Source organism: Nestor notabilis, unplaced genomic scaffold, assembly GCF_000696875.1.
Source record: "Nestor notabilis isolate BGI_N333 unplaced genomic scaffold, ASM69687v1 scaffold5409, whole genome shotgun sequence".
NCBI classification, from domain to species: Eukaryota; Metazoa; Chordata; class Aves; order Psittaciformes; family Psittacidae; genus Nestor; species Nestor notabilis.
Window position 1 is genome coordinate 66,461 of NW_009944922.1, and position 23,657 is coordinate 90,117.

At 39.0% G+C, this 23,657-nt stretch overlaps 1 protein-coding gene across 1 annotated transcript in view; it reads left to right on the forward strand.

Annotated features, from left to right (window-relative positions):
* LOC104412049 (DENN domain-containing protein 1A-like) overlaps positions 1–23,657 on the forward strand; it is a gene marked incomplete at its 3' end in the record, with an annotated part of 116,462 nt that overhangs the window by 66,454 nt on the left and 26,351 nt on the right. Inside the window, exons 6-8 of the mRNA XM_010022642.1 lie at positions 17,303–17,372; positions 18,343–18,423; positions 20,642–20,695. Of these exons, the coding sequence (XP_010020944.1) occupies positions 17,303–17,372; positions 18,343–18,423; positions 20,642–20,695 (205 nt within the window). The remainder of the gene's footprint in view (positions 1–17,302; positions 17,373–18,342; positions 18,424–20,641; positions 20,696–23,657) is intronic.

A 23,657-nucleotide genomic window follows, 5' to 3' on the forward strand; every position in this document is an offset into this window, starting at 1 on the left:
TCCAGTGTAGTTTTCCCAAACTTCCTGTGGTTTTTCTTTATTGTCCTTACAAGTTTTACAAGATAGAGATGAGCTATTTAAAAACACCGTTCCAGTAAAAGAGGAATAAAATTTTGCATTACATCTGCTTATTTGTTGTCTTCCATTTGCATCTCTGCCATTAAACTTTTTTAGACTCTAGAAACTTATCTCAGATATCCTGTAAGGCTGGCTTAGCATCTTACCTTGCTCAAGTAGTTTTAAGTATCAAGTTATATTAGCTTCCTGAAACTATATTCTCTGCAATACTCAATATAATACACTTACCAAAAAGTCTTTAAAAATAAAAGCATGTGATAATGCATTTTTTTTCTGTCCTATCATTAAAAAGCTTACATTGAAGTTTATTCCTAGTTTTTCTCGGTCCTTTTATTGATCATGAATGAGACAAACATTATTGATCATGTCAATATGTGGTGTTTATCTGTCTCCTAAGAAGGTACATTCATCTGTGTGTACATGTGCAAAAAATAAGAGGGTTTTTGTATGTTTTCATGTATAAATGTCTGCTTAAGGAGCAGTGTCACAAACCAAGACAAATCCTAAAGAACCCAGTCGATGCTCTGAGGCTTGTATTTTCTGTTTTAGTGATATGTGAAAAGTGTGTACAGTATTCCCTCTGAATTGGTTTTTTTCTTTGAAATTGTATACAACAGCATCATAATTGTAGTGATAGAAATGAATTTTGATGATTTGAGTTTTAAGACCAACATTGCAAGGAATCAATTCCACTGAACTCATAAATTATGAATTCTTATTTTCAACTAGATGTAGTTAATAAATAACAAGCCAATAGGGAAAATATTAAATGACAGAGTGAAAAGCTTTGGAGTTTTCATTGTAGTGTCAGTAGGTCTGCTAAAGGCTTTGCTGGCTGAACTTCAGGTTTTAAAGCATGGTTGAATTGGTTTGAATATTTTTGTTGAAACTTGAATAAGGTAGAACCTTGCTAATCTGCACACCTTACAATCACAGGCAACCAAAATGACAAGCTGCATGGATGGCTCAGCAGAAATGGCTGGAGCTAAGGCTTCGTATTTCTAGGCTTCATTTGTATTAAATATACTTGTAAGTTTACTGTGAAAATCTATTTGTGTTACTTACCACAGTAGCAAAGTAAATCCATAAGGGAAAGTTACTTAGCTTCTTTTTCCAATCTTTAATACCCTTTTTGTTTCACTTCTATATGCATTTCCTAAACGTTACCAATTTGTGCTGGGTCCTCTAGTCACAAGTGCAATTTACCTGTTGTCAATCTAAGTGTGTTAAAATTCAAATACTAAATGCAGTAGGAAGATGATTTAGAAAAGGCAGAAAACGTGACCAGTTTTGAACTCTGGATTTTTGGTTTTTTAATGACAAATGTTCTGAAAGAAAGAAGCATCTTTGTAGGTAATGGCAGGACACTGGTTACATTGCTTTAAAATGAATTGCGATTCTGGGCTTTTATTGTGCCTTGTCGTGCACACCTTCATTCTTGTTTTGTGTTCACTGGTGGCACGTGCCTTTTGGTTGGAGTAGGGGATGTGAAGTCAGATGTATGTGGTCAGCTGATGCTGCTGTTGAGATAGAAATTCCCCTCTGTTTCTATCAATTTTTCTTTTACCAACCACTAGAAACAGAGATTATTTATGTCCTTCTATGCACCTTGAGGTCTTATCTGGATTGCAAAAAGAAAAATAAAGGTAACATGCTTAAGGCAAGCAGATGAGCCCTACATGCCCTGGTCCAGCTGGGGCAGGATGGGTGCCTGGAGTAGTGCGTCGAATCCGTAAGAAGTTGATTAATAGTAGGAAACTAGTTTTTCCCTCTGAACTTCCCAGACAGACTGGACCTGCTGATGGGTAACTTTGTATGTGAGCTGTATCAAAAAAAAGGTATCTTCTTAGAAACAGTAAAAGTCAAATTTTCAATAACCAAATTTAAGTCCCTACTTACTTGTAAATGAGAGGTTGCAAAGAATATCAATATAAATACTTGATTTAGCTACTGTTCAACCATTTCTAATTGTTCCTAGGCGGTGCTTGGCATTGGAGAAAAGATGTTTTCAGTTTGGTTTTCACTATATGTGTGCATATATACCTCATTCGTTGGAAGTTTAAGTGTTGTCCTTTAACACTGGTGTTTATTTCTGTACATGTTGATTTTGGTATCAAGCCTGAGCTGTGTACTTGCATTAATTTTGTAGTGGGATAAAGTTATACCACTTTTGAAGTTAGTAGCAGGCAGAAAGTACTGGGAGTTGTTTACAAAAGAGTCCCATCGATTCCTCTTTTCTGTGGAAGCATTCAAGCAGGAAGACCTGCACAGTCTGTTTGGCACAGTAGCTGCTCTCAGCTGGCCTCGTGCCCTCCTGCTGTTAGTCAGGGCAAAGGATGTGCCAGATCCCGGGTTGTAACGGAGCAGAGCCTGCCTGCAAATCTGCTTGTAGTTAGCCTGGGGCCTTTTGGCAGCAGACTACAGCCGATTGATTTAGTTGCAATCCTTTTTCCTTAATATTTTCCATCTGGCCAACAATGACCTATAAAGACAGACACAAAACAGAGTTTGAATTATGAGGAGCGTAATAGTAAAATGCTTCCAAATCTCACTCTAGAACCTGCACCAGTGGCTCCCTGCCCCTGTATAGCCCAGGGGGGTTTGTTCTAAAGTGCCATTGCAGCAGTGGTGGTAAAAAAAGCATTGTAGTTCTGAAGTTCATAATGATGTAATAGGGAAATGTGCATTTCAGTTAAACCCTAGATGTGTTTCCCTTCTTGTTTTTTCTTGCTTTCTATTGATCCTGAGCGGGAGGTGAAGCACACTCAGTGTAAGCTTCCTAAAACTGTGCCATGGTGGAGGAGCCAGATGCATCATAAAGCACAGATAGGGAGGACAGGGATGGCAGCGTGAGTGTGGAAACACTTTAAGGCACACAGCATCAGGTTTGGGGAACATCCATTCACATGAATGTGAATAAGGAGATGTGTCCCAGGCTCTCAGTTCTGCAGGCATGGGGTAGTGCTCTGATTACAGTTACCATAAACACTTGAAGTCCTTTTGTGTCATTAAAGTTTGTATCTTTAAAGAAAATTTGTGAACTTTTTTGCATAGTTCCATGTGTTATTACAGTCCTGGCATTGTGTGCTGAGTTTACTACCTTCACCTAGGAGTGCTTGGAGATGGAAAGGATTCATGATTTGTTCCAAAGGCGGCAATAAATCATGCACGGACTTTCAGAGATCTTGTAGGTTATAATAGTTACAGAAAAATAAGAAACTGAACAGGGGGAAGGCTCCAGAGTGTGTTTCACATTCACACCAACCACAAGTCTGAGAAACTGGATGTATCCTTCTCTGAAGGCAAGTGGTTCACTTCTTTAGCTACCACGAAACCTACTTTCCATCTGGGGGATTGCTCTAAGTTAAAGATGTTACTAGTTTATCTCACCTGTGGAGTCCAAAGCACAAGTAGTCTGTGCTGTATATTGGAACACTTGACAATTTATTTCATCTAGTAAGGTAATGTTGCAACTGTTCCAAGTCTCAGACATTTAGAACTTAGAACTCTAAATAGTTCTCTTGTGGGAGAGAAAGGGTGCTGTGTTCTGTATTTTTTGTTTCTCCTTTCACTAGAAATTTTCACTTGCTGACTGAAAACGAGGATGCAGGGGCAAGGGGCAAGGCAAGGAAACTTCTGCTGTCTTAGACTGAGTTTACCACAGCTTTCAGTTGCTCCGTACGTTTCCTGAAGCTGTTGACCATATAAACTAATGCAGGGCTCTTACTTCAAGTTGCTTCTCTACTGATAGTTCTTTGTTCTTGTTTCCTCTCGGGCTGCTGCCTGCTGCTTTTCATCATAGTGGCAGTAAAATTGGGGATCTGAGTTCAGGGATATTGTGTTCATGGAAGTGCAGTCAGAGACACAAGTATGTTGACATCAGAGCACTGCTGTAAAATAGCAGGGCATTCTTGCTGGAAACTTATTATGACATTATAATAATAATAATAATAATAATAATTATTATTATTTAAGTAAAAGCGAAGGGCAATTTAATGGCATGAAGAATATGTGTAGAAGGGAGAAATGAATCCTTATGGTTGCTTTGGGGAATAGCTAAAGGTAAGGGTGGGATAGGTAAAAGATGCATCATTGATACGTGGTTGAAGAAGACAGGTAGACCAGTCAGGATTTTAGCTGTCTGTTATAATATTCCTTGCATGATTTTTGGTCCTTCCTTTGGTAATTCTTGCCAAAACAAAAAACTTCGAAACAAAACAAATCCTCTTGTGTAAGACCAGAGATTAGATTTCAGATGGAAGTTGGATTTCAGATGCAACAGTTACTGTCACGTAACAGTCCTGGATTGGAACTGTCAATTGATTTAGCTGAACAAACCCCAGCTGATTTTTATAGCAGTAATAGGTGCCATTCACTTTGAATATTCCCTTTTGGAGCTAAAATTAGGATATTGGTGTAGTGAAAGTAACAGTTCTGTGCTGTTGTCCTGCTGTTTTGGTTTATCTGTTCTGGTGTGCCTCTGGGGAACGAAGGGTTCTGACCTCAAATTTATTGACATTATCTGGCATCACTGGAGTGGTGAAAATGTGAAACAAAACCAGTATTTGCTTTCAGAATATGAGTGAATCTATAATATAAAGTTAGTTACGACTTATAACTACTTGATCTCAACACAGGATCCCTTAAAACATCGCCCTCTCCTCCCTTCTCCTCTTCCCTCTACCTTACCACTCCAGGGCAATGTGAATTTAACTGCCTTTTAGTGAATTTAAAGAATAGTGAAGATGTGTCAGAGGAGGTTTATTGCAGATTTTGCCAAAGCTTTAATCTTGACTGCAAGTCAAAACACTTTTGTAACATATCAGTGAGAAGGATCACAACAAAAAATGTCAAGTGTTAGTAACGCTAATGTATTGCTTCTGGTGGAATTGGATAAAGCTGAGACGCTGCATTCTAGTCCAGACCTAGTTCCCTGGTCTTGCCTACTGACCAGAAACCAATTTTACTTAATTAATTAGGGCTTCATGTCACACCTTCTTTAGTTGCTGAACAACTGTAACAGAAGTAATTAAATCATGTCACTTTTTATTACCTTTGGCCCTGGCTGACTGGCTTGGAAACTTCCATTTTACGGCTAATACAGACTGAATTAGCGCATCACCTTGGGGAAAACTCAGTTCCCCGGCATCAAAAAAGTAGGGAGGAAGTAGCTAAAGTGCAAGATGGATAGATCTTCTCTTCCACAAACGGACCACTTTTGGGTTGCTGTCTGAAGGCTTACAAAGCGTGTCTCTCAGGAATGAGACCATCCTGTACTTGCTGACAGATGTGTACAACATTCTCCCAACGAGATTACATGGCAACTTCCTCCTTCAGAAATCAAGATGTGGCAGGAGCCCTCAGGTTATGCAGTGGTAATTGGAGAAGCAGGGGCTGTTCTGAGAGGTAGAACTGCTGAGAAAAGCTGCAGGAGTTGACATCTGCATATTGTTTCAATAGAAAATGTGATTCAGCCACACTGTAATAATAGGAGAAAGGCTTTATCTGGCTTCATTGAGGCAGTGGTGTCTGGACTGTGCATGGATCTGAAGCAGAAACCTTAATTTGTAACCCCAGCTATTAACGAATGTGCTTGATAAGGGACAGATCTTCCTCCAGACTATATAATACGAGTATTATTTACCTAACAGTAACTTCCCTCAGTGTGTTTTAGAACTAATTGGTGCATCAGCTTGAGCATTCAGAGACTTTGGGCAATCTATTTTAATCATTTGCTTAAACTGATTGTTAGACAAGAAGTCTCATAAATAAAAACTGTGCCCTCTCACCAGTTAAAGGGCCAGAGAGTCTTTTCTGTTCATTTGTGTGTCATGTTTTCAGGAAGTCTGTTGATTGGGCTCATCAGCCGTGTCTCTGCAGGTAAAGAGTCAAGTACTATCATGCTTTCATATGCTGCTTTTTACATCTAAATGGTTGTTGTGAAGCCTAAAACATTGTACACTGTAGTCACAGACAACCTGCAATCAAGTATCAGACTCTCTGACATGATCTTCATATAGTCCTTAGTTCAATGACTGTGTTCACACCTTGTATTTCAAGTACTTGTTTGCTGTAAGTAAGGTGGTTCTTATGTGACTAGCCTGGTTTCTCACATTCCCAAACTATGAGTTTCGGGTGCTACCACAGCACTGAAATAATCGTTAATTTCTTGCTTGGCTGTTTCAGCTGTGGTTGGGTTTGAGTTTAACTATTATGACTTGCTACCAACTGACTTAGGGACCAGACTTCGCTTATCATTAGGGGGCATGCCTACTACCTCTGAATATGTGAGGATTTCTTCACAGTAATGAAGTTGCGACCCTTTGCAAGGGAACTGTGAAAGACCTCGCTGCAGTAAAGTTTGCTTCTTGCCAATAGTAAACAAAAGCGGTTTGGAGAATATTCCAGAAGCGGGGAACATATAATAGATGCCTTCTCTGTCTCTTTGTTACTGAAATATTCTCATTCCCAGCCTCAATTTTCTCTGTATTCAATTTACTATAATACAAAGAATCAACATAGTATCCTAAAATGTTGTCTTACGAACACACAAGGGTATGAAGCTGTATTATCCAGCTTCGCTGCTTTGGTGTTGGAATGATATAATGCTATTGGGGGGAGAAAAAAAGAGCCACTAGGATAAGTCCGGGCTTATCAGTTTTTCTTAGGATATGTCTTCTCTGTATAGTCAGAAATGGGATATTTCCTGTGTGATCCTCAACTTTTCTTGTATTTATTGATATGATTCTCTAAGCTTTTTCTCAGTCAGCTCATGATGCTGATCTGTGGGACTGGGATATTTACCACATGACATGCTTTTAGTAAGTAGGTATTCCTTTCTGTAGCTCAGGGCAATTCCCTCTCTCTCATATGACAGTGTGATTAGGCAGTGCAGACCTTGGCCTACCTCCTATGATTTAGCTAATTGATAGTTCCCTTCCTTAAATACTGATCTGACAGTTCTTATTCTTCTCTAAATGTATCTTTATGTCCTAGTGAGCTTTCCCATAGATGGGCATTGGTCCTACATAAGGCAGATAGTTCTAGAAGTGTGACGTGTTGGCCTGTTGGGAGTCACCCTCTGAACCTGCTACAGTAATGGTGTGTATGGCTTTTGACCTGTGTTTATTACACTCACAGTTTCTTAACTTGGAGTTTTTGTCACTCAGACCTTTTTTGGTTTTTCTCCATAGCCTTAAACATAGATTAATGGCTGATTCAAAATGTTTGGGTGGAAAAAACACTTCTGGTTCAAGAACAAAAGGCCCTGTGAGAGGCAGAGACTATAGAAAGCACAACTGGTGCTCAGCTTCAACTTTTAAATATAGGTTGAAGTTCTTTAGTAGCTGAGCAGAAGTCCTTGCCAGCCCTCCAGTGTGGCTCTTGAACACAGAGGTGCATAAAATTTATCTTCTCTTCAGGAATTTATTGGCATTACAGATGGTGATACAAAATACATGGAAGCCCTGAGGCTTTCAGACCCACTGCAGCACTGTGCTGTAGCATGTTGTGTGTTTTGCTGATAAGGAGCATGTTTGATTTATAATAAAAAGTTAATAATTCTACCGAAATTTCAGCTGAAACTTAGTACTTACTAGGGGGCAGAGCTGAACAAGCACGTGGGATTGGAGCCTGTAATGAAAAGGAGCTGTTTCTCTGGTCAAGGAAAAAGGGTTAATTTGCATTGGGATGAAAAGGCTGTTTAGGATCTACTATTTCAACCTGTGATAGACTTAGCAGTAGTCTTTGATCCCCAAATGAAATGTGATGGATTTCAACTGATGCCAGATGTCTCAAACCTAGTGGGATCTCGGATTGTCTGCCACATCTAGAATTCTCTCTTCCAGCACTTTCATGTGTGCTTTTAACCGTGGGTTGAGAAGAGAGATTCCTTGACAAGCTAAGCCTTTGGAATCTGTATCGTCACTTCAGGGGTGATCTTTAGGCTCTCATGCTGTCTAATGCATCCTACTTTTTTAAATCAAGCCTCATGTGCGAAGCTGCTCTACCTGCTTCATAACAGAGTTCTTTAAAGTCCAGGAAACTTAGTGCCAGAATCATTTGTCACTTTTCTCACTTTCAGGCTGTTCTCTGCCCTCTTCTTATTTGTTAATCAGCATTTTACCCAAGTAGAAATCTTGGCATTAAGTGGACACAATTGTTGCCTTTTTAACTCCAAGGCTATCTTGTTGCATTTCATAAACCTTAACTATAAACTGTCAAGCACTTCAATATACCTGTCTTCTCACCGAGGGTGCTGTATGGGATATCCTATGCCTGTGGTTTTGATAAGAGTATAAAGACATGATTGTCAGTGTTTGCCTTATAAATGCAAACAAACTTTTTCTTTATGTACCTTTATTTTATGTATCTACTTCAGTCCTTTCCTCTTGAACATGCTTGAGAAGTTTCTTGCTTGGTCCTAAACTAAAAACCCCCTGAGGTTTACAGATTTCCCTTTGGAAAAGGAACAAGAGATATTATGATTGTGTTTGAGAGTTTATGGAGTTTCCCATTTAATTTTACATCTACTAAACCCCATTGTTGTTTTAATTATTTTTTAAGATAATGCACTTGCTCTCCCAGAGTTAATCCTCTTAGCATGCTGAATTTGAGGTATACCTGGTCAGACGTGCTTATATTAGCTAGCTACAGTAAGAACTGCAGCTTTCTACTCCATAAAAGCCTTGTGTAGTAGGGCTTGTACTGCTGTAAAGCTGATCAAATTGCACAGTTCTTTTCTTCTGTCGTCAGCCTGTGCCCCAGGCTTTAGAGATGTATGTACTCTCCAAAATCTACTCACACTTTTGCATTTTGTTTCAGCATACCCTAGGTTCTTTCTTTTAAATGAATTCCTTTCTCTTTTCTCCGTGTGGACCAACTGAAGAAATATCAGTTGGCAAGTTCTCCCAATGGTATGAATAACTTGTGTGTTAGAAGTTAAAAATCTTTGATTTTTAAAGAGGAGTGATCTACCAGAGGGAAAACAGAAAGTCCCCAACAACAGACCAGACCTTAAAGCTACTTCTGAAATATGTTAGACACAAAGTATTCTACCATAAAATTCAATAAACTTTCTTAAATTTTGCAGTGATCAGCAATTCACAAGAAAAAAGCGTGATGATTGAAGACACTTAAAATTTTGTGTGTTCTAAATTATGCCTGTATTTACATGCCTGTGACTGTGCAGTGTCTTTGTACAGAATATGGAATATTAATGCATGGACCTATAGCCAAAAGATACGGTATTCCTATTTTCCAGTCTGAAGTTTAATGCTCCAGGTAGTTAAACCATAGATTCTTCTTGTATAAAATGCTTCCCAGTGGAAGTCCAAGGCATGTTTTTCATGAAAAAGCTATTTCTTTTTTAGACTGTAAAATTCTGTTGTTTTCTTCCTACACAGAGGGCTTCTGCTTGAAGCGAGGAGATTACTGTGGGCTGGCTTGATAGGTGCTTCATGATGTTGCATATTGTAATACTAAAGGTCTGAATGCATTTTATTTACATAAATTCCACAGTGCAGCTGCACTGGACTTTTTTTTCCTTCCTCCCAAGGTTTTAGAGTGACCACAAAGAATCTGAGAAAGGGTGACAGCTTTGTCAAACTCAGACTTCAGTTCCATTTGCGATGTCCCAATTAGATGTTAGCACACTAACAAAAGCCCCTTGGAATGGTTATCTCAAGCTGCCCTTGCACTTTTTAGCTTGCCTAAAATGTAAAATTGTTACATCATAAATCTCTTTGTTACAGTTTTCTGGCTTGGTGTTGCTGAAGGGGTGTATTCAGCGCCTCTGAGCTGTCTTTTGTGAGAGACGCTGCTGCTGGGTTTCAAGAGCCACTGTGGCTGTTTGGGGAGTGGTTGGGTTCAATAGTGGCATTTAGTGAACTTGGGAGGCTTTGTGCAAGTGAGACTTGCTGTAACTGCTTATCCTTGGTCACGCTGGGTGGAAAAACAGGAAAGGGAATGTTTTAATTGACTTTTATTATTAATACACAGTGGCAAGTCACCAAAGTAAGCACTTGCTATTGACAATTATATAGTATTAAGATGCTCCATAGGACGAGATGCACAAGTTCTATGTGAGCCAGTTCTGTGGGGTTAAATACTTCTAAAATACATACATGAGTCACATTCTTAAGCTGCAGAACTTTTAACTGAATCATGAATCATGGAAAGAGCACTCATGGGTGATGAAGAAAGGGAAGTTATAACAGAAGTGGGGAAAATGCAAAAAGGAAAGAAATTCTGTGAGAGCGAGAAAAGGGAAGGATTCGGGTGGCTTGCCACTGTGGCAGAGGCACTTACAACGGACTGAGGTCTAATGCAGAGACAAAACCTTGAAATAATAAAAAACCCCAACCTGATGTTCAAAAAGGCTGTTGGCTGATGCTGTGGAAGGTGAGCCTGCATCTCATCAACATGCGCAGATGTTGCTATGGAGATTTGGGGTATGTGTGTATGTGTTTAAGCTTACAAGTGTGAGAATGTGTCAATAGACTGTGTCTAGAAGAGAGAATAATGATGTACTGAGTTCCATAAGGTGTAGGGGAAGACACAGGAACACATAAATGGCTGAACTGGGAATTTAGCCTATGGAAATTCCCAAATGAGCCCAGAGATGACTTGGTACTTTCAAATGCGTTTTGTAAAAATGATGGAAACATTGAGGGGGCTGAGGGAAAGGAAAGGAGGGTGAAAAAAAGTTAATACTGTATTCCTGCAAGGAAAATAACAGGCTCATCTCTCCTTGAGGGAGGATTATTTTAAAAAAGATGTAGCTAAATGACTTAATTTAGTCTTAGCTGTTAAAAATCAAGGTGGAATTTGAAAATCATTTAAAAGGGAAATCACATTTTTAATGAAGGGAAGAAGCCTTTTGATGGTTGTGCTTTTGCTATTTTAATTGTGTCTGCATAAACCCACTGAAGAGCATGGTGACTGCAAACAAAACTTAGTTCATCATTGTAATCTGCAGTCAGCATTATTAACTTACAATAGAACACAATACATTAAAATGAATAATAGAGGTAGTAATAATAATAAACTCCATCTTTTTCCAGTTTTGCTGGATTTTCGTCTCATACATTACTCACGTAAGGACTTGAAGTTTGGGACAGTGATGTTGCTTGGCATGGACATGGAGAGTGAGGAGTACATACAACTAATGGTACAAGTCATGTGAGCGTGACCGTGCAAGGAAAGGTGTTTCACTCATTAGACCAACACTTTGTCATGTAAGAACCTGCTGGGCTTTGTGGTGATTTCACTGCCACAGCTAAGGACCAGGTCATCTGTGGTTTGTATTAATTATTCAGAGTCCATGAACTGAAACACCCATGTGTTTTACTGACACATGCACAAGTCGTGCTGGCAGAAGAAATACTTGGCCTGAATTTCCTCTTCCTTACACTTTTGTCAATCAGGAGTATTTCCAGTGAAGTTAGTGATGATGCTTACTATGATTTAAGTAAAAGCCAAGCTCATTATTGGCAGAATTAAGTATTCCAGACCACTTTAGCTTATTGTATTAAGCAAAAGGTCAAGATTCAGGAACTCCCTGAATCCAATCCTGGCTAATACAGACAGATTTTGTGAGCCTGTCACTACAGCGAAGCATGCCCATCTGTAAAATGGAAATGACTGTTCTGTTTAGCAAGGGAGATGGCAGTTGGTTATGCTGTTATCAAAATATATAGTATGTGTTATAAATAAATACATGTTAAAAATTCCACTTCTGATCTGTGTGAATGGAAGGAATAAAAGTTATGTGTGCTTACAACTTGGTCTATTAGGAGATGCTGCATTAAATGTGTTGATGTCAGACTAGTTACTCAGTCTCATGAATTTCAAATGCTGAAGCTGTATTGGTCAGAGGTGCAGTTCTGCCTGTGTATGGACTGGAAGTTGTTCTTGTGCTAAGGTGGTACATGTCTCTGTAGGGTTCAAAGGAACCCAAAGATACTCCAGCATAAAGGTACAGGTTCCTTTCCAGAAGTGTTTGCTTTGCTTTTTCATGGTGTCAGCACACCAGTAAAATTGAATGCTGGAGCCTGTTAATGTTAAAAATAAGTTTTATAAACAGTTGCTCTGCTAATTAGCAAATCTTCATAAATCATTTCACAAGGTACCTGTTGCCACTGGGCTTTGCTCGTTGCTAGAACATGTAGGGGTTTTGCTGCTGAAGTTCTCAATGCAACTCTAAACTCTTCACTGCTCCATGGGAATTTATTTGAGTGAGTTCAGCTTTCACAATGTTCTTGCTCTTGCTTCCTCCTTCATGGTTGTCTGTTACAGCCGATGCTGGAAAATCTGTCCCTTTGTACATTGACGTCATTGGAGATTTACCTTTCTAACAATAATTCCTAGTTCCATACTGTGTTTGCCCAGCCTCTCTTTACCTTTGTCCTTGGATGTATATGGCATTTGTGAGATAGCTGCAGTGATTTAGAGTGGTGCATGTTATAACTTATGACTCTTCTTCATGCTAACGAGTGCTCAAAAGATATCAAAAGAAATGATAATGGTGAAATTTTCACATTTCAAAGAAAGTCTATTTATTATCAAACCCTCTATTCATTAGTAATGCTTCAGAAGTGGATGAGAAACAGCTGCTTTTTCTCAAGGAAGGCATCTTTTACTTGATAAAGAAATCACTGGATGCCAGTGTTGTTGCTTGAAGATTTCCCCTTTGCTGTTCTTAGAGATCATGCATTTTCTTAGTTACTGTTGGACAATTCCATTTGATTAAATTAGTCTTTGCGTATAGGGAATCACTATAATAGAGATATCATCCTCTGTGCTGATGCGTTTGTTGGAAGACAATCTTTATATTCTGATGGAGATGAAACAGTAGCTCTCCAGTTTGTGCAGCTTCAAGTCCCATAACTTACTATCAATAAGCCCTTCATTTTACATAGGCAGCAGCCAAAGCACTGTACTGAAGTTCTGTGTCTAATTTCATTGCTGTTGGCAACTTGGTATCACCAAAGGGAGTTCTACTGGATCATCTCTTACTGCATCTTTCTTGCTGGGGAGTGGCAATATGCACACGTGTGTACATGTGTGGTTTATGTGTGTATGTATGTGCATAGAAGTGCAGTTGCTTTATTTCCAAAGCACTAGCTTAATGCTCCCAGTGTTGGTTGCAGTCCTTCCTGGAGGTCAGAAAACCTGACCTCACATGTGCTGCTGTGATGGGGTCATTTTTTCCTTTCACATGTTAAAGCACACGAGTGGATTAATCTGTTGAAAAATGCAAAGCTAAATTGACTCAGTGCAGCAGTTTCATCTGTGGAGGAGCCAATATTGGGTGATGACATTTTCTGGCGAGTGTAACTTTTGAAGTATAGATTTGGCTTGTGAGCACGGCACTGGTTGGTGAGTTGTTCCTTCTGCAGCACCGGCCCGCTGCGTCCCTCCTCTTCCCCCATCCCTGCATCTCGCTCTGCAGTCCGGGTACAAAAACTCTACTTTTTGTTGTAAGTCTACTCCAGTGAAGGTGAACCTCCTGGTAACTGCAAACACTCATTGCACGGGTTTGTTATCATGCTAATTTGCAACTTCTTACGTCTTCCCTGTTGTCTGAGCCGGGCCTGCCGTTGGTTGGGTTTGCACCACTGCTCTTTAAACACCACGTTTTGGAAACATTTGTATTTACAAGCTGCAATGCAGTGCTGTTGCCTTAACGTTTTGACTGACCCTAATTGCTATGACACATGTAACTAATGATGTTTTGTACTTTCAAGGAGTGCACTAAAAAGGTGATGACATATGAGTTACTGAATAAGGTACTGTGCAACTTGTGCCGTAGAGTTTGTGCAGACCTTATGGAGCATAATAAGCAGTTTTCCTGTGCTCGTACTTGCTTCCCGTCGGACTGGCCTGTCTCCAGAGCTGAGGCTGCACTGCACACTGGAGGCTCAGAGGGAGAGAGCAGCAGAGGCCTGAATGGGTCTCTCAGCTTGCAGAGGCCTAATTTGATTAGGCTTTGATTTGATTCGCATGATTTGTGGCAAATATGTCACCATGTGTGTGTGTGTGAGGAAACTGGAAACAGGTGTAATTTAACAAAACGAAAAATTCAGATTGCCCTTTTATTTTTGTTTATTCTTCAACCAGAGTCTGATTTATGCTCATTGGAGTCTTTGAACTTCAACTCCCTTGAAGAATCTCTAGTCTGTCGCTTTTTGATGTTGCTGGAAGGGGGATGTGTGTGCGCGGGTGCATGCGCTCCCGTGCTATGGTGCTCTGGGCAATCTCACTCCAGAGTGCTTCCCTTCCTTTGTTTAACCTATGACCTGTGAAAACAAGAGTTAATCAAAAGTTCTAAGGTAGCTAAGAGGAAAGGGAAGTGTTTGGTTACAAATTAAATATGAGCAAGTCATAAGCCATAAATCTTCAGTAGTGCTACCAGTTGTGCTACTTAAGTTGCATGTGGTACAGAAAGTTTTTGGTTATAAATTCAAACTCCATTTCTTTGGAGGGGTGTTTAGAGCCTGCCTAGAGGATTTGCTTTTTGTAAGAAAACCTCCATGTCTGTCTTAACTTTTGGCAGAGATTCAGAAACATGCCGATCACTGTATTTCTTGATTTTGATACTTCAGGGGGCAACTTTAACTGGTCACAGTTTGGTCTAATAAAAGCAGGATTGTTTCACTCTTGGAGTAGTAAACACATGGAATAAGTGATGAAGTAAAAGTATTGAAGATGGCAGGATAAATTAGTTTTCTAACTGATGTATCCAAAGGTTTCAGGGTGAGAGAGATCCTGAATTCTGTGAAGGAGGGAAGTGGGAATTTAAGTGAGATTTTCTACACGATTTACACAAAATTGTGGTGGGTTGGTTTGGTTTATCTTGTCTTGCACCTCCTTTGAGCAAAAGCTACACAGATTCCTGTGTATTGTTCTGTGTTGAGGTCTGCTTCAAATACCCACTAACTTCCTCACTTCAGCACGGTGAGACTTCTCTCCTCAAAATGGAAAGGTGTTCTTAGAATGAGAAAAAGAAGAGCTTATGCTGAAATACTAAATCATTATTTGGAAAACCTTGATTAAAGGAAGGCAGAGTTAGTGTTAAACAAAAGATAATGATGAAGTTCAATATAAGATACTACACTGAAGAGAAACAGGAAAGCCAACAAGGAGTGCATCAGGAGAGCAGAAATAGGGCTCTGCCTTCCCTTCTGGTGTATGGAGGGTTTGCTGATGTTTTAATGTTATGTGAATATGAGACTTTATGTGGACTATTTTGATGAGAGTCGTAGGAGTTATTTTCTAGGTGTTGAACAAAAGAATTAAAGTTGGATGTGGATGGAGTATTCTTGGGGATAGAACCTACAGATTTGTCATGTTTGTTGTACTCCAGTCTGTAGTCAGGTGAGGTTTGGCTGTGAACAAACAGATCCCAACAATACAGATGAGAAATCTCTGACTAAAGAACCCGCTCTTGGGTTCAAAACAGGCATTGTCCTGTTGGGTACAGGCACCACGTGTCGCTGGCAGTGCTGGGGACCTGGTCTGGGTTAGGGTTCCAGACAAAGTGCAGCTCTGGCAAAGTGGAAGGAGAGGTAATTCACATTTGTTTATTGGTGTTACAATGCATTGCACACATACATTATAAATGGAGTAATCTTTTAGAGGATTCTTATTTTAATTCCATAAATGTAGTTTTCCAGGAAGGTCCCTCAGCAATTAAGTAGAACTTTAAATATGCCTTCCTGAAGCAAGGTTTGGTTTCATACTGAAAGGGAGCTTTCGGCCTTCTTGGTTTTCTGTCTTTTCAAACTCCTTTGATAGCTGCCTTGCAGGGATTTGTTTACCAGGTTCTTAATCTCTACTTAGCAGATATGTTTTGAGGGGATTTCTTGTTACCCTTGTAATGGCTTTTAACTCTGCTGAAGTTTATTTAACGAAACAGAAAGAAAGAAACTTATCTTCTAACTAATCCTTCTTGATTGTTTACAATATAATGCCAAACTTAAATGCTGTTTAAAGTGGTAATTGTCTGTCTTTCTGCTCTATTCTAATACATAGTTTGTAAAGATGCTTAGAGCATATTAATTTAAATGATAATACTGTCATATAACATGAAAAGTTAAGTTGCTTATCGGTGTATTTTGATAAGCTACTTACATTTTACAGTAGCATTTGCAGCCTTCAAACAAATGTTAATGATGGAGTGCCATTCACGTTATCTGTCTCATATATAGCTTCTCACTTCATTTATTACTAAAAGCTGTACAGTTAGGAACCATGGGGCACTCAATTCTTTACAGTTGTCAGGATGTAGTCATACTTTATAAAAACTTTTAACTCCTGTCTGACTATATCAAACTAGAATCCATTTGCTTCAGAAAGCATCTGTGATTAAAAGAAGCTCTGTTTGTGCGTCACAAAACCTGCATTGCTATTTGCTGCAGCTGAGGGGAGATTCCTCTGGTATTTAAAAGGAATTGGAATAAAGAACCATGCCATGAAAATCGGGCACAAAATCATACCAAAGCAGACTGGAGTGAAAAGCAGCATCTTAGCTGTCTGTCTTACTTTATGGAATGGATGTGATTTTTCTGCATGTTTGTCTTAATTTTGTTTCTTTCTTTCTTGTGTAAGATGAGTGCAAATTTATGAAAGGTAAAGTTTCTGTTTGACTTAGCTAAGGGCTGGGCTAAGTACAATGATGAAATAACATTTGACAGCAGTTAAAAACTGAGATACTGATTATGCAATTTAAAAGATCGAGTTGTATCAGATTTACAACTAACTGTCTGTGGTTTACTGGGCTGCACAGAGCTATTCCACATGGACTTTGGGAAATCAGTGTGCTTAAAAATATTCCACCATACATGAACATCAGTCTGCATTTACCTTGCAGGTTAAAAACTTCCATTGGGTTGTATGTTTGTTCTGCAGGGATGAGGAGGAGGGTGAGCTCCTTGTTTACAGCTGGTGCTACACATGGGGGTCAATGCCCATGGGTGGCTGGAGACGCTGGGGAGGAGGAAGCACTGAACCTCAGTCCTCAAAGGAAAGAGATGCCACAACCTCTGGCAGTGTCCTTCAAATGGAAGTCCCATGTGGCTTTCCTAACCGGTGTTTGTGAAGTACCATGTCCAGTGGAGGCTGTTGGTAGGATGCATCCATATCACAAGGCCAGCAATACTGGATTTAATAACTGAGGTTTTGCAAGTTAAATGTATGTTCTTTCTTTCTGTTTTCTTTTTAGTTACCTCCCTTGGTTTGAAGTCTTCTATAAGCTGCTCAATGTCTTGGCAGATTACTCAGCAAAAGGACAGGTATTATTCTAAAGCACTAATCCTTCTTTTCCCTGCTCCAATATCAAATGAGGGAGAGAGGATGAAAACAAGCTGGTTTAAGAAGTGCTTATGTCAGAGATGACCATGTGAATTACTACTCTGTACGATGCCGTAACACAGAAGATCATATTCAGCCAAGCTGAAAGCTGGGCAAGTGCCTCTGAGAAATAAATTATTTTGGGGTGAAAAGATAAAGTCCAAGACTGTGACTGTGGATCCAACCCAATTTACTGGTTTCTCTGCAGTCACCCATGCTGCACATACCTGAATTGTATTCAGCACATCCATGCAATTCCCATACTGCAGTGTGAACTAAGCCATTAAAATTTGCTTGTAGGTTTATAAATCATAATTCATGATACAGAGAAATCACATATATGATTGCAGCACCTAGCCTAGTTTCATATTTGTGTTCTAGTTTGTATTTAGTAGTCTGTATTTAAAATATTACAAGTATAATCTGCCCAGTTAGGTTGTTGCTTTGATTTATTACTATTTTGTGGTAATTGTATTTTGCATTTGTCAGAGTCATTCACATTTAAGGTAGAAGCACTTAGGATCACATCTTCATCCAGATAGATTATATGCATTTGGCTTTACCCTAAGCTAGTGAGATGTTATAAAGAACTTGTGGTAAAACCTGGCTTGCTCTGAGCTGAGTAATTATGTAGTGCATAGGTTGTGACTCTGTATGTTGCAGAAATATGTAGAAATGCATCTGAAAAAAGAAGTAGTCTAGTAAAATCATGTTGTAAAACTCAGCTGTCAGAGGAAACAGTCTCTTCATAGTCTAATGTATAAATCTATTTCACATTTTTCTTTATGCTTGCAAATTCTCTTAAGCCCCCAATTCCACAAACATTGCTCTTCTGTCTTTCAGTTTTGCTTGTTACAGCAATGCCTACTTAGTATTCTTCTTATTCTTTTTATTCCCTCCTTCTCATTTCAGGATAGTCAAAGGAGTGAGCTCCTAGAAACATTTCATAAACTTGCCATCCCTGAGCCAGGAACCTCTGTTCATCTTGGAGTGGTAAGTGGAGTGGGAGAGACATAAACTGAGGTGTTTAATTTTCATTATGTACCACAATAGAGGAATGTCAAAAGCAATTCTCCTTTTTGGAACTTGGTACACAGATGTTGTTTTCCTGTGAGGACACAGAGCTGTGAAATTCCCCTTTTCACATTTGGGGCCCTCTGTTTCCCTTTCCTTAACCTCAAATATCTTTGAAATGCTGTTCTTTGATTGGAGGAAGATTGTGTATATTCCCCATGGAAATTTCTCACCATATCGTCTGTGACCTGCAAGAGGTCACAGAGCAGCAACATGACATTTATTGCCCACACTTCTGCAGAACTCCTAGGTCTTGCAAGTATGCAAGGGGGACAAAGCTGGCAAACAAACAGTCACCTACCTGTCATAGCAGCATTTCGAGTATTAACTGTTTATCACATCATCTGATTCCTTTTCCTCCCCCCCAAGAAAAAACCTCCCACAAAAAAAGACTTACTTAATTTTTATACCTTCTGGGAAAATTAATCAAAGAACACTGAAAGAATAGATGTGGGCTTTTATTGACATGACTGTATTTGGAATTTAGTCTTTTGGGTTTTCTGTCTTCGTATTTATCTTTGCAGAACAACTTTGTGTTCCAGCCTGTAGTGAAAAACTACTTGAGATGCACATTACTGCGGTTGCCAATTAGTCATTTAGAGTTCACATGGAAACCAGTGGTGTGTGCAGCCACAGTTCTCTTCTCCCTCTCATTTCCTTTACTCCTTCTGAAGTACTTTTTGGCAACAAGCAGCTTACTCTCATCACTTCACCCTGTAATGTCAGTCGACAGGTAACAGTTGTTTGGCCTCGGTAGGTCACCAGCTGGCAGCAGCTATGTCCCAGTCCTCTGGAGGCAAGCTCTTTTCTGAACAGCATTTCTGTTTAGGGGACAAGCTGTCTCAAAAGGCAGTGATCAGTTGGGATATTTCAGGTTTTTCATACCAGTGGTTTCAAGGAATGCTGCTGGTCTCCCCTTGTCTCAGACATTTCATGGGTGATGAAGCAAGAAAGGATATAAAAGAAGCAGCCAAGGGACTGTTCACTGGGGTGTCTTTGCACATTTTCTTTTGACTGTTTACAAGCCTGCTTTGGGGTCAGGGTGAGGTTCCTATATGTGATAGAGTTGTAGATACTGTTCCTATATCTTTGCATGGCATCTTTTGAACTAAACTGAAACAGTGATATATCAAAAAGCAAAAAATTGTGTTTATACATTTAGTGTCTATATTCAGTGTGGCTGTTATAGCCACTTGCTATTTCGGGTTATAGACTGTTCATGAAGCACTGAAATGTCTGAGATATATATATACACACACATATATATATCCACAAGAAAATTGTGCCAGTTGTGGAACTATGCCAGGAATATAACCACCTTCAAAGCTTCAGTAAGGAATTAATAAGTAGCCCTAAGACAAATTGTGAAACTCTTAAAAATAGTATAAATTGTATACAGCGTTGATTTACAAGAGCAATTGAGTTGTATTCTCTCTCTTCCTTTCTCAAAGACCTAACCAAGGATCGTGCAGGTCATGCATGGTCAGACTGGGAACTAGAGTGAACCCGGTCTTTTGGAATGCACACAATTAAAAAATGTAGCAATCTGATGGGTTACGAAATAGTGATTGTGAAATATGGTCTTTCAGATGTGTTTTTTAAGGCATATAAAAGTGACCTAGAACTTTAATTGTATTTTTCAGGTAAATAGGCATAAAAATTAGGAAGAATTTCTCAGCAAATTTCCATAACTTCACAATTTTCTTGAATGAAACTTGGGGATGTTGAAAGTCAGAAAGGGACCCGTGTGCTGGTGTTTCCTGTAGTCCATCATGCAACCTGCAGTGGGCTGTGAAAAGATGGCTTGAATTAGAGACTGCCTTGGAGTTTCCTTGGCATATGTCATACATTGTGTGAGTCTGTCTCTACTGGTGTCTCTGAAGAACAAAAAAATGTAATACAACTTCTCAGGAGCATTTGATACTTTCTATCTTAATGCATTTCATATTGCATGTGTGATCTGAGAATCCAGCTTTGAAACCCATGACAAAGAAGTCATACTGGTAGTTGGTAACGAATGTTCTGTCATTCTTACTTAGCTGAGCAACTGCTATTAACTGCTGTTACTAATACCAAGCAATAAATTCAGATTGCTGTTGACAATATTGCAATAATCGATATTTGCTCTTCTTCTTAGCACTCTTACTTCACTGTGCCTGACACCAGAGAGCTTCCGAGTATACCTGAAAATGTGAGTACTCCAGAGGACCGTGCACTTTGCCATTTCTGTTTCATGTCAGCAGCAAAAGAGATAACATTTGTTACCTCTGTTTGGCCTAGTAATAGATTATATTCTGTAAAATACTGCTAGATGTTGAAGTGAGCTTGCGTGTTTCAGTGTGCTTCAGATTTCTAGCCAGATGATAGGTCTGTGGGAAGACAATGCTGGCATTTGCTTCTCTTAAATACTCTTTAATATGCTCCTGCTCTGTCTCTTAGCCAAAGTTTTATGCCTCTCATCTCTGTTTTCTTTCTCAAATATTTTACTGTCTGCCTTAGCACCATATACCTGAATTCATGGCATGAAAGAAAGGAAGAAAAGGGAATGATCAAGACATTTTGTCTCATTTGTGGATGATTTGTATAGCAGATTACATTTGGGGCTTTTTGTTTCTGTGTTATAACACTGTTGCTAGCTTTTTTTGTGTTGTAGACTTTCATACTGACATGTACCCTGTCAGCAAATTTAATAGATGTGCTCTTTCTTCTAAGGTATTTCATTTTTGTAGAAATATGATACATTAGGAGTAATTCAAGAGTCAAATCCTGTCCTAATCCAGACATGAAGTTACTTGTTTATAGGGTTTATATTTTATGTTCATCTCGTCTATGCTAATCTGCTCAAACTTTAGCAATTTTCATTTGATAAGCCTCAAATCACCTGGAGAGCAAGGAAGGAAGCTTATTTCCATTTTATGGGCTGGTGAATTGGAAGGCAGAGAGTAATGAGTTAGTAATGGTAAGAAACCAGTTGCAGGGATTAAAGTAGATTGTCTGCCTTGGGCTTGCTTTAACTGATATGGAACAGCTTAATAACACAGTACCTAGTAAAGGCTTCAGGAAGTATAGCTGTATTTATGCTCTGTTGGTTATGTCTGCTGGTGATGTTCGCTTTATATTCAAAGGTATGAGTCAGCTTCCCAAAACATTTGAGCAGGAGACATGATGAATGTTCATGAATCAAAGGATGTTATAAAAGCAGAGGCCTTGGGCCAGAAGGAGTTGGAAACCCTTTGAAAGCTGAACGCTCAGCCTTCATGGGAGGGAGGGAGTGCCATGTGATGCTAAAAAGCATCCTCTTTGAATCATTGAGTGGTGCTGATGTGCCTCAGAGGGGCTGTGACTGTTTCCTGGGTATCCTGTGCAGCTATGTCACTGCCAAGGGTGCACTCAGCAGTGTCTGGGAGGAAGCAGCACACCTCTGGGAACAGAAGGAGAAAAACATTTCAGTTAACAAGTATATATGCCCCTATACTTACATGCATATACACACATATACCTAAATTTAAAAAGCTAGGTCTCATTGTAAGAAAGAAAAGTATTAAAAATCAGATCTGTTGGTCTGCCTGTTGTTGCAGTTGACTTCTATGTCTCAGGCATTTTGCTTGCTTATTTTTTTTCTAATGAGTTACGTGTAATTTCTTAGGAGTATTTTATCTGTCTGTTAATGCAACTTTCATGTAAAATTGAACCATATTAGGGAATAATACGAGGACATTAAATGAGCATAAATCTTCCTGGATTTTAATCAGTTGGCCTCATTTATTCAAAATTGTACATATCTTATCAGTAATTACATTTAAAACCCATATTAGCAAAAGTTTTAGTAGTTCCAAACTTTGAAGTTGTATGTGATGATGAATAGAGAGCTGCACAGAAGTCTATTTGGAATGTTAACAAACTTTATTATCTGACTTTGTGTCAGATCAATATGTTTAATGAGTCACAAAAGCATTTAGTATGGACACTTTCATCTAGCAGCTAAGCATTGACTTTTTCCAAAGATTTAAGTTATGTGAAAGATTTGTAAATGTTTTGTGGCTTCAGAAATAAATGTGGGTGCATTTCAGGAAATACAGTGCAAGACTGTGACTTCCCTGGTAGTATCTGTTGTGTTTCAGATACCAGGGGAGTTACCAGTCTGAAATGATGCATGTTCTGGTGTATTTTTGTATCACTGAGTCCTGTATTTCAAAATGCCTGATTTTTCACTCATTATAACATATGTCTTTTGTTATCTGGTTTTCTTAAGCCCTTTCCCTTTTATTTCTATATTTACACCATTTGATAAAGTATATTGTCATTATTTGTTCTCCCAGACACCAGCATGGCATTACAGAAGTGTTGGCTGCACACCAGATCACCTACCCTATGTTAGATTTTGAATATGTGATATTTGAAAGAAAACAAACTTCTAAATAAGGTGGGAGATTTCCAAAGGAGGATGGAAAAGGAAACTTGACTCAATTCTGTTGACCTGTTCTAAGAGGGAATTTACTGAAGTCTTGAACATGAAGCTGTTCAAGAGCAGACTAAAATAAGTGAGCTATAATCCATGTTTGGGCTTCACTCTTTGCAGAGGAGATGGCTCATTAAATTGTTTCTTCAATAAGAAATTCTTCATTAGACGATGGAGGAAGAGAAGTACATGACATTTTTCCTATCTCAAAAGTCAGTGTGCATGTGAATTTACTGGTATTAGATAGCAGATGATCAAATAGATGATTGATCTAGGAATGAAGTTTCAAAGAAGCATGAGGGAATTCTGCTGTGCTCCCAGTGAATTTTGAGAGGAGTGGGGATACCTGTTCCTGATTTTATTTTGAAAATCCCACTTCTTACTGCCCCAGGAACAGTTTAAATCCTGGGAAACAAAATACACAACAATTATACTGTGAATTGGAACGCTTTCATTTGTATTTATTTAACTCATTCATGGTTTTGTCACTTACGAGACATGTCTTTCAAAATACATGTGTAAGTCCCAATTTCATCTTCAAAGATGACAGCTTTCTTATAAATAAAACTTTGAGCTAACACGTGAATTTCCTCAGTATCAATACATTACCATACAGCCCACATGCTTCACAGGTGTCACTGGCAAATATCTGAGAGCAGACAAGACTAACTCCTTACAATCTTTCCATCTGAAG